Genomic DNA, 12,025 nt, shown 5'->3' with positions numbered 1-12,025 from the left:
GAATTCACAGGGTGGAGTACCAAAAGAAGGTTGCTACATTGAGACACAATTCTGGAAATCTGTGAAAGGCTCTCTGAGTGTTCAGCAGGGTATTGATCAGCACATAAGTGTGATGAAACTGCTTAGCAAGTCAGAGAAACAATCTTAAGTGATTAGAAGGAACAGGTCCTAACACAGGGACCAGAAAAGCACCTGGAAAAAACTATCTAAGGAAGTTGGGTAGAATAATCAGAAGGGTGTTACCTCAGACTGACTATTACAATTTATGTCATACCTAACAAATATTCAGACCCAAGAGAATCAAATTGTTTCCAGTAACTTAACTGTGTACAAAATATTAAGAATAGTAATTCGTAATGTATGGCATCCAATCAAAGCTTACCAGACATGCAAAGAAACAGGAAAAATACAATCCACAATGATGAGGAGAAGAATCATCCAATCAAAGCCAACTGAGAACTGGCGGAGATGTTAGAATGAGGTAAAAGTTATTACTACTATATTTCGTATGTTAAAAAGGTAAATAGAGATATAGAAGATATATTTTAAAAAATCAGACTTCTAGAGTTGAAAATATATGATAAATACAGTGGATGGGATTAATGCCAGAATAAGCATTGTGATGAAATTGTTAGTGAACTTGAAGACATAGTAGGAGAAGTACCCCAAATGAAACACAGGGAAAATTTCTTCTGTTAAAGAAAAGTGAACCAGAGCATCAGTGAGCTGTGGGACCGTTTCAAGTTGAGCGATAAGAGGTATTCAGAAAAATATTTTAAGAAATGATGGCCAAAAATTTTCAAAAATTTGTGAAAACTATACATCTGCAGATCCAAGATATTAAATGGAACTAGAGTACAAAAAGCATGAATAAAGCTATATCAAGGTATATTATATCATAAATAAATTGCTCAAAACCAGTGATAAAGGGCAATCTTAGCAGTTAGAGAAGACATTTATGTAGAGAAGAACTAAGGATGACATCAGATTTCTTGTCAGAAATTAGGCATAAGAGAATATAGTGGAGTGATACCTTTAATATATTTGAAGAGCAATAATGTTGGCTGATAATATCATGCCCAGTGAAATATCTTTCTAAAATGAAGACTTGTACTGACATACAAGCTGAAAGAATTCACCCTACACTTGCACCAAGACAGCAGATGGAAATAATGGAATAAAGGAGTAAAGAACACTGAAAATGGTGACTCTGTGCATAAATATTTAAAATAATTTTTCTTATTTGAATATTTTAAAAAGTCATTGACTGTTTAAAGACAAATATCAGTATAGTATGGGACTTAGAAAACATGTAAAGTAAAATACATGACAACAGTATAAATCTCAGAAGGGTAGTAACTATTGTAACGTTCTTATTGAATATGTGAAGTACTATAGTATCATCTGAAGGTAGATTGTGACAAATTAAAGATGTATATTCTAAACCCTGAAGCACTAAGATTAGAAAAGAGAGTTATAGCTTAATAAGCCAATAGAGGAATCACTAAAAATACCGATAGTGGTATTTCTGCAAAAGAAGACAGAAAGAAAAGAAAAAGAACAAAGAACAGAAGGAACAAATAGAAGATTATATTAAGCTTACACCTATGCACAGCAGTAATCCTATTAAGTGGAAAATATCTAAATACATCAGTTAAAAACAGAGTTTGTCATATTGCCTAAAGAAGCAAGACCCAAATAGATGTATATGGGAATAACACTGTAAATAGAAAGACACAAAGAAGTCAAAATTAAAATGATTGAAAAAGGTATCTCATGTTAAACGCTAGTCAAAGGAAATCTGGAGTAGCTACATTAAACCAAAAGAGGTTGTGGGGCAAAATATATCATCAGGACTAAAGAAAGTTATTTCCTAATGATAAAGGAGTCAGTTAGTCAAGATTATATAATAAATCTAAATGCTTGTACTTTTAATATTAGACTTTCAAAATACATGAAGTATAAAAATTGATAGAATTATGAGGAAAATGATGAATATAGGATTACATTTAGAGATTTCAATATCCTCTCCTCAGCAATTGGCAGAAAACGAAAAATAAAAGTAAGGTTGTAGAAAGTATGAATGACATAATCAATCCATCCATTTGAAATTAATTGACATTTATAGAAAACCCCCAAAGAGCTGAATACCTATTCTTCTTAGTGCACGTGGAACATTTACCAAGATAAACCATATTCTGGATCTTAAAAAAATTATCAGTAAATATAAAAGTATTCAAAGACAGGCAAAGCTTATTCTCTGAACACAATAAAATGAGAAATCAATAATGGAAAAATCTGGAAAATTCCCAAATATTTGGAAACTTAAGTGCCAGGCTGCTAAATATATATACATAAAAATTATTATTATTATTATTATTATTATTATTATTATTATTATTGGTACACGAACACACAGTACATTTATTTTTATGTGGTGCTGGGGATCGAACCCAGTGCCTCACACATGTGAGGCAAGCACTTTACCACTGAGCTACAACCTTAGCCCCCACTGCTAAATAATTTTTGAGTCAAATAAATCAGAGAAGAAATTCATATTTTGAGTTGAATAAAACTGAAAACAACATATCCATTTGTGCAATGTCACTAAAGCGTTACTGGAAAATTTATAGCACTACCAGGCCCAGATAGCTTTATTATAAAAGAAGTCTCCAGTCATTGACTTTAGTTCCTACTATGAGAAACTAGAAAAGGAAAAATAAGTTAATCTCCAAGTAAGCAAGAAAAAAAGATATAATAAAGACCATAAGTCAGTGAAATTTTAAAAAAGGAAAATAAGAGAAAATCAATGAAACCCAAAGCTAGTTCTTTAAGATGAATAAAATTGATCAACATCTAGCGAGGGAAATAAAAGAGGAGACACAGATTATCAATATCCCACAATCAGAGAAGGGATATAACTACAGATTCCACAGATACTAGACTGATAATGGGGATATTATGAGCAGTTTATGTTAATTAACTTGACAATTTAGTTGAAATGAAGAAATTCCATTTAAGCCACAAATTGCAAAAGTTCACTCAAGAAAAACAGACATCTTCATAAACCTTGTTGACTATTAAAGAAATTGAAGGTATAGGTAAAAACCTTTCTACAAAGAAAAAAATATAAGACCCAGATAGCTTTATTGGTGATCCAATTAAACCTGTAAGGAAGAAATGATACTAATTCCTAATAGTAATACTAAACCCTTGTAGAATATTAAAGCAAGGAAATATTTCTCCTATGAAGCCAGTGTTATCACTACACTAAACCAAGACAAAGATATAACAAGAAAAGAAAACCACAGACCTCTCATGGGATCTCCAATGAACCTGTACAGAAATTCTAAACAAAAATTTAAGTCAAATACAATAATATGTAAAAGGAAAATACATCATAGACAAAAACTATGTCAAGAATCCAAAATTTATTTAACATTTGAAAATCAATGAAATTACCACATGGATGTACCTAAAAGCACAATCTTTGTGTTCAGCTCAAGAGATACAAAACAAGCATTTAAAAAATATAGCAGAGGTGGGAAATGTTGGGGAGTAATATTGGCCAAATTATATTGTTATTTTGTGTGCATGTACAAGTAGGTGACAATAAATCCCATCGACATGTAAAAAAAAAATCAGCCCTGATTATTATTTAAAAAAAAATTTTTAGATGTTGATTGACTTTTATTTTATTCACTTATTTATATGCGGTGCTGAGAATCGAACCCATTGCCTCACACATGCTAGGCAAGTGCTCTACCACTGAGTATCAACCCCAGCCCCTCAGCATTGATTATTGATGTAGAAAAACAAACAACAAACTAGGAATAGAAGAAGGGAGCTTAAAACATCCTCTGAAAAAATGCAGCTAACCTCATACTTAATGGTTGATAATTGAATACTTTTCCCCAAGATCAGAAACCAAACAGAGATGTCCACTCTCATTACATCTATTCAACATTGTCCTGGGGTACAGTAAGGAAATAGCTAGTATACTAAGGCAAGAAAAAGAAATAAAATGCACTCAGATTGGAAAGGAAGAAATAAAATTCTCTTTATTTTCAGATAACATGAACATATATAGATAAAATCTGGTATGATCTAGAAAAAAGCTATTGTAAAGTTGACGGATAAAATTTACATCTAAAAGCAATTATATTTTCTATATATTAACAATGAATAATTAGAAATTGAAATTTTAAAGATTTCCATGTACAATAGAATAAAAATATGAAGTATTTAAACATAAACGTGGCAAAAACTAAAATGTATATATTAAAAACTATAAAATATTGCTGATGGAAATTAAAGAGAACCTAAATGGAGAGATATACCTAATTTATGAGTCAGAAGACTAAGGTGTCCATTCATCCCAGTTTAATCACCAGAGTCAACATTATTCCAATCAAAATCCCTGCAGAGTTTTGTAGAAAATGACAAGCTGATTGCAACAGACCTAGAATACGTGGCTTCAAGACTTAAGCTAGGGCTGGGGATGTAGCTCAGTGGTAAAGCACTTGCCTAGCATATGCAAGGTCCTGTGTTCAATCCCTAGTACCATATGAAGAGGAAAAAAAGAAAAAAAAATATTCTAAAGCTACAGTAATTAGGATCGCAGACAAAACATTGGAACAGAGCCAAGAATTCAGAGATAGATACACATATATATAGCAACAGTCATTGACAAAGATGGAAAGACAAGTAGAGAATGGAAAGTTTTTTCAGCAAATGGTACTGAAATTACTGCATATTTATATGCCAAATATTGATCCATGCCTTGCATAGACACCTGAATTAACTCACAGACTTAAATATTAAACTCAAAACTACAAAACCTCTAGGAAAAAAATAAGAGAAAAATTTTTGTTGAACTTAGGTTCGGCAAAGATTTCTTAAATTTGACAACAAAAGCATTAAAAAGGATTTGACAATGTGGGATTCATCAAACTGAAACCTCTGTAATTCAAAATACACTTTGAAGTGAATGAAATAGACAAAACACAAGCTGGGAGGAAATTACTGTAAAGTATTTATCTGATAAACGACTTGCATCAAGAATATATGAAGAACTCTTAGAACTCATTAGAAAGAAAAAATATAGTCCTGTAAAATAACACTTCATCAAAGAAGATAAACAGATAGTAAATAAAGACATTAAAAATGCTTGACATAATTATCAGGGAAATGCAATTTTAAAGCATAAGAGTTACCACTACACACTTATTAAATAGCTAATATTAAAGACAATTGTGCTGAGTGGTTGGAGAAGAGATGGAGGAACTGGATGGGTACACAGCTGGTGGGGATATAAAGTGGTAGAATCACCTTCTTAAAAAGGTAAGCATACACCAGTCATATCCAACCATTCTTTTCCAAGAAAAGATAAGTTAGATAGCAATAGAAGGAATTTTATATCAGTGTTCTTGGCTATTTTATTTGTAAAAGCCCCAAACTGGAAAAAAATCCAAATGTCTATCAATAGATGATAGACAAATTGTGGTACGTACATATAATGAAATGCTACTCAGCAATAAAAATAGATGATAGATAAACTGATGTAGATGAATCTCAAATTATGCTGAATGACAAAAGCCATAGAAAATATATTATCCCATACACATAAAACTTGAGGAATACAAAGCAATCTATTAAGATAGACATTTTGCTGGAGGAGTGGGAAAGTGGGGGGCAAGAAGGAAGGGTGACAAAGGGCAAAATTACCTAGAGAATGAGAATATTTTTGGAAGTAAAGGATGTGTATATTATCTTGATTATAATGGTGATTTCATAATTTCATGTTAAAATTTATCAAATTGCACACTTTAAATACATGTAATTTATTTCATGCCAATTTTACCTCAAAGCTATAAGAAATATATTCATCTTTTTTCACTTTCTAAGATACAAATAGTATTCTATAAATACTTTTCTCTACTTCATTTTCATGTATTCTGGAAATCAGCTCTTAGCAGTATTTAAAATTATTTTCTTTCTTCTTTGGTTTATTCAACAACTTTTATTGATGACAGTTGTTTCAGCCTTTTGTGACCATCTTGTGTTATTATAATTAAAGCTTGAATAACATAGTTTTGTAAATACAAGTTTTAAACATTTGTTGTTGTATTCCCAGTATATTTATAAGTTAGGGCTGGGGGACTATAGCTCAGCAGTAGAGCACTTGCCCTAGGTACCCTTCCCCAGCACTGAAAAAGTTAAAAAAAAAAAAAAAAAAGTGGGATTGTTGAGTTAATATGTAAATATATAAGCAGTTTTGGGAGATGTTGCCAAATCTCATTCATAAGGGTTGTATCATTTTGTATACTTATCAGCAGTGTCTGAGAATTTGTATTCCCCCACATTCTCTCACCTACTGAGTATGTTGTCAAACGTTTGGATCTTGCCAATGCAAGTGAGAAATGATATCTTGGTGTGGTTTAATTTGTATTTTGTTCATTATGAGCTAAGCAGAGCATGTTTCCATGTTATTGCTATTTGCATTTCTTTTCCTGAGATCTGTTTATTTCTTCAGCCCATTTTTGTATAGGTTTGCTGGCCATTTCATTTATAATGTTCTTTATATTTCAGGAACATGATTCTTTGGACAATAATATGTTGCAAATATTTTTTCTCAGGTTGTCATTGTCAAACTGCATGGGTGTGTGTGTGTGTGTGTGTGTGTGTGTGTGTGTGTAGCAGGTTTAGATACAGCCAGGAAAGATTTTTTCATTGAGGCAGGTTTTGCCCACTCATAATACATAGAAAATTTCACCCAATATTTTCTAGTACTTGTTTATTTTCTATTTTTACATTCATGTTTCTTATCCATTTGTAGTTTATCTTTTGAATAAGTAGAGAAAAATCCAATTTTATAATTTTCCATGTGGTATTTGCAAACGCTACAAAAAAGTCTATTTTCCCCAAACTCACTTTTATTGTACCCCAAATGTCCAGTGCAGTTGGTTCTGTTTCTGGATTCTCTATTCTGTCCCACAAACTCTATGTATTCTTGGGCTTGGACGAGGGTACATGATTTGATTTTATAGTCTGCCCTCCCTGTACCCTTCATTGCTCTTCTTTTTCAGTGCTTTCCTGCTTATTCTTGTTCTTTTGAATTGACTATATTCAACTTGACGACAGATTTTTAAAGATCCACATATGTTCATTCCCTCCCCAAGTTAAACGTCCCCAGTTTCTTCAATTTTTAGCACGTGCTTTTCAGGCTATTCATGATTCTGTTCTTTTCCACAAGTCATGCAACCTTAAAATGTGGCATCCAGAAATGAAGCCACCGGCGTGGGGTGATAATGACATGATTCCTTAGGGTAAGGCTTTTTAAAAAGAGTATCATCCACAAGTGGAGAAAGTAACATAGGACTGGAGTGAGCAGGGAAGGAAAGCCCAGTCCGAGCAGTAGTCCTTTAGAAGGGAGCAGGAGAAGCATCTCCTCTTGTGTCTGCTCTTTTGGGGCAGGGTGGTGTCTCAACACGTTGACAAAAGGGTTTTGCTCTGGGAGGGGCTGGGAGGCCTGACTTTCTCCTTTTTCCTAGTCTCTGCCTATAATCCCCTTCTGCTAGTTCCCTGGCTTCCTCCAGGGCCTTCTAAATCGCCGGTCCTCTCCCAGTTCCAGGGACAGGTGAGCCTCTTTCCTCCTGGAGTCCTTTCATTTGGACTCTTCCTCGGCTCTCCTCACGCTGTCCCCCACCGTGCTCCGCAGTTGGTTCTTCCCGCTCCAGCCCGCCCCTCGGCATCCTCCCTCTGCTCACTGCAGTCCGCCCAGTGGCTTCGTCTGATGACGCGTTTTACGTGCGTTGGGCGGAAAGCGCCTGCGGTGGAGGAAGGCAAAGTTCGCTCCCAGTACCCGCCCCCTGCGCTGGGTCCTCCCGAAGTAGGAAACGGTGAAAGAGAGGGTCCCGTGCTGTTCTGCAGGGAAGCGTCGCTTCCATTCAGCTGTCCCTACACCATGGACTCAGTACCTGCAACTGTGCCTTCGGTCACTGCTTCCCCGGGGGACCCGGAGCTCCTGGGACCCCTGTCGGTGCTGTACGCAGCCCTCATAGCCAAGCTGCTGGAGGTGACGGTCCCATTCCCAGGGAGGGACCCCAGCTCTGGCCGGCGGGTGGCTGAGTTCTGGCGGAGTGGGTGCACTGACTGTCACGGCGACGGAGAAATGGAGTGTGTCAGGCCCAAGGCAGGCAGGATGTGACTGTATTGTTAAGCGAGGCCGGTGAGAGTGTACTTGAGCTTTCCCCACTTGCACGTTTTTTTTGACGGAATAGAGGTGACAACCTCATGTTATGTTCCGAAATGCAGCCAGCAATCGAAACAGCTAACGTTACTACAGGTCTTTTCCCTAGGGAGACTGCTGGGGAATTGGGCCCAAATGACAGTTATCTCGTATTACGTGTAGAGGGCGGTGAAAACAGGGAAGAGTAGGCAGGTGTTTAATGCACTGCCTTTGAGCAACCATTTAAAATTAGGCTTTGAATTTTTTAGAAGGATGTTAAATTCAGAGAAGTTTATCTAAGACAGTTTTCAAGAGTTGTCTGAAATTACATGTCACTTATCTGTTTATATAAGAGTGGAATGGAAGTAAGATTTAAAATCTTATACGTATGTCATCATCATCATTGTTTTTATTTGTTGCCATAAAATTAATTAGTTCTTTCATATATATAAGTTTTTGTCTTAAATGAATTTTTTAAATTATAAAAACCAGCTTATCTAAGAGAAAAGAATGATCCAGAGGGATTCTAGCCAGGTGTTAGACAATGTGATGATATAGGGCCTGTTACAAACTGGAAATGTATGCTCAATTTAAAGTATTTAGATTCGGGCTGGGGTTGTGGTTCAGTGGTAGAGCACTTGCCTAGCATGCATGAGGCACAGGGTTAGGGTTAGGGTTAGGGTTAGGGGTTCAATCCTCAGCACCATATAAAAACAAAATAATGTGTCCACCTAAAACTAAAGATACATAAATAAATATTTTTTAAAAAGTATTTAGATTCATTATACTTGAAAACACTGCAAGTGAACAAAAAATATGAGACTGCCAGTATCCTCTCTCTTGAAGAAGCTATTGGAAAATATTGAGGAGGTGGATTTCTGATGAGGAGGTTGGTTTAGAATTGCCATGATTCTTTGTGACTGTTTTGTTATAAATTTAAGGTTTCCCATTTCTTCTAATTTGTCTGTTTCAGCTGTTTACTACATTGCCTGATGATACTCAACCTGGGCCTGATTTTTATGGACTACCATGGAAGCCTGTAGTTTTCACTGTTTTGTTTGGATTTGTATCCTTTGTCGTTTTCTTTTGGAAAACTATTCTTGTTGTGAGTAAATTAACTTACTTATACCTTAGCACATAAGCACAAGGATTATTTTATATAGTCACTGGCCCCCACCTTTTTTTTTCTTTTTCAGTTGCTAAAACACAAATTAGTGGTTTAAGTCAAACTAACCTTATAAAATAATTTAGTGTGGGTGCAGTTGGTAGAACTGGTAATTCTTACAGCCATCCTGACCAGTAGTTTCATATGTATCAGAAGTTTTAAAAGTGGGATAAAAGATGGAATAGGTTAGATAAATATCCTTTTATGTAGCATATATGTCTAGTAATCTATATTAAAGAAATAACCATACTTTGAAGATTTTGGTAATGTTTTTCAGTGGAACAGTGTATTAGATTGAAGACTTAGCACAACATAATTCATTTAGGGGTTATTGTATGTTCGCTTAATGGAATAGTAGGCAGATTTATCTATTTCAAAGCTTTGAGGTACAGAAAATGCTCACAATTAAATGTGAAGTGGAAAAAAAAGCAGAAACTAAGATTTAAATGTTGATGAACTGTATGTTAATATAAACACATATAAACAGGGGGAATGCTGCAAAGAAATACAGTAAAATGAGAAAAAGGAGATGAGATAATTTTTCCAGTCTTTTATATATATTTTTCCCAGATTTTATGATTTGATCATATGTTCAGAAAATACCTTTTTATTTGGAAGTATAGATTATGTGTTGTCCAAAAATCCATTAAATGTTTTGTTCATTAAGTCTTTTTTTTTCTGAGCAGAATTAGTCCATCTCTGTGTATGTGTGTACATATATGTATAAGTGTATATATATATATATATATATATATATATATATATATATATATATATATATATATGGTTATACATACTTATGTTTGTACTGTAGGTCATTCTGTTTCATAGTTATTTAACATAATTGGAAGAAAATTATTTTAGGTAAATGGACTTTGCATATGAAAAGCCTAACAGTTAAAGAGGCCAAAAGCATTGGATACAAATATTTTCAAATCTGAGTGTTCTTTTTCTGATTTCTTAATTATATCAGATATATCATTGTTAAGATAAGTTTCCTCTCCTTGTACAATTGAGTGTAAAATCTCTTAAAAAGTATTCCCTTCTTAAATAGAAGAATCGTTTGCCTGGATTCCTGTGAGGAATTTTCTAATCTCATTGAACTTTTTCTCAGCTAAAAGAAAAAAGGAAATAGAAGGATAAAGAGAAGGGAAAACCATTAAAACATTTTATATTTCTCTATCTTGTTTCTTTCATTTCAAGAACCCCGGTACCTGTTTCTCTTTTTACTAGGTTATGTGGGATCTGGTTCCTAGCTGTTGCTCCTCAGTTTCAGCATTTGACTTTGGAGCTTTAGTCCCTTCCTTAGATGACTGCTTTTATGCTACTTCCCATTTTCCTCTGTTGTCATTTTGAGTAAAAGGTTAGCAAGGCTATGACATTAAAGAAATGTTCATTTCTTTCTGTGTTGGGGTTTTCTGAATGCAATTTCCTATTACGAAGATCCCATGGATGATCCTTGGACACATCTGAGTATCCCATCACCTTTTATAACATTTGAATATTGTTTAATATTGTTTCCTTTAATATTGTTTCCTCAGATTCCTTTTGAATAGTCATTGTTTCTAGACTTTATCCTGGTTATTTAGAATTGTCAAGTAAATGATTTTGAGTACACACACACACACACACATACACACACACATCTTTACTGTGAAATAAGGTACATATCTTAGTGTTTTTATGTCAGAGGCTATTTATGAAATATCACTACCAATTAAATTTAAAAGGCTTGTTAACCTTTACTTATTTTTAATCCTATAAATTATTATCCTGAATCAGAATGTTATTAAATTCTCACTTGGTTATGATTCTGACTGTTGTTTTAGGAATGCTGTTTCTATTGAGCAGATGTTTGACATCAAATTTAATCTTTTTTCTCTCTTCTAGGTAAAAGATAGAGTATATCAAGGTAAATTTTTAGGTTTCTTAAACTTGTAATAACCCTTTGTATTGGTGTTTGATGTGTGTTTTATGTATGTTAGAAGTAGATACAGTGACTTTTAATGTCTATTATCTTTTTTACCTCCTGAAAATTTTACTATTCCTAGGTTGCTAACATGGATAATAGAGTAGATGATGATGGTTCCAACTCTGAGATAGGAGATAAAGAGGAGGAACAAATTGTGGATAGGGAGATGATGATAAGTTTTAATTTGGGGCAGATTAACTTTGAATATTGATGTAATGCAGATGTATTACATTTGAAGAGTATTTCTATGCTAATGATTTAATCATGCATTAAGTAATTGAGTAGATAATTTAAAGAATGGTAATGTACATCAGTATGCTTTCATTTCTGTTTTTCTTTGCAAAGAATTAAATGATTCCATTTTCTGAAAAGAAAGTGTTTTGAGAAGGGAGGAATATCAAGCTACAACACTTTACTGTATTTCCCATCTGTGAAATAAGCTTAAATTGAAATATCATTTTGGATGGGAGGGGTACCTGGGATTGAACTCTGGGGCACTCTACTGAGCCACATCCCCAACCCCCTATATTTAGAGACCAAGTCTCACTTAGTTGCTTAGTGTCTCGCTCTTGCTGAGGCTGGCTTTGAACTTGGGATCCTTCTAGCTTAGCCTCCTGAGCCACTGGGATTACAGGTGTGCACCACTGCGCCCAGCAAA

The 12,025-nt window shown here is 34.4% G+C and overlaps 1 protein-coding gene across 4 annotated transcripts in view; it reads left to right on the top strand.

Moving 5' to 3' along the window:
• Positions 1–12,025, top strand: part of Mia3 (MIA SH3 domain ER export factor 3) — a 51,489-nt gene that overhangs the window by 22,252 nt on the left and 17,212 nt on the right. For 3 of the 4 annotated variants that reach the window (XM_071600046.1, XM_071600045.1, XM_071600048.1), the window contains exons 7-8: positions 9,204–9,335; positions 11,286–11,307. In XM_071600046.1, the coding sequence (XP_071456147.1) occupies positions 9,204–9,335; positions 11,286–11,307 (154 nt within the window). Of the gene's footprint in view, positions 1–7,824; positions 8,078–9,203; positions 9,336–11,285; positions 11,308–12,025 lie in introns of those variants that run through there. The other variant, XM_071600047.1, reaches the window with a different exon arrangement.

This window comes from Marmota flaviventris, chromosome 12 (assembly GCF_047511675.1).
Source record: "Marmota flaviventris isolate mMarFla1 chromosome 12, mMarFla1.hap1, whole genome shotgun sequence".
Lineage (NCBI taxonomy): Eukaryota > Metazoa > Chordata > Mammalia > Rodentia > Sciuridae > Marmota > Marmota flaviventris.
The sequence above is the reverse complement of the archived record's forward strand: the minus strand, read 5'-3'. Positions and strand labels throughout refer to the sequence as shown.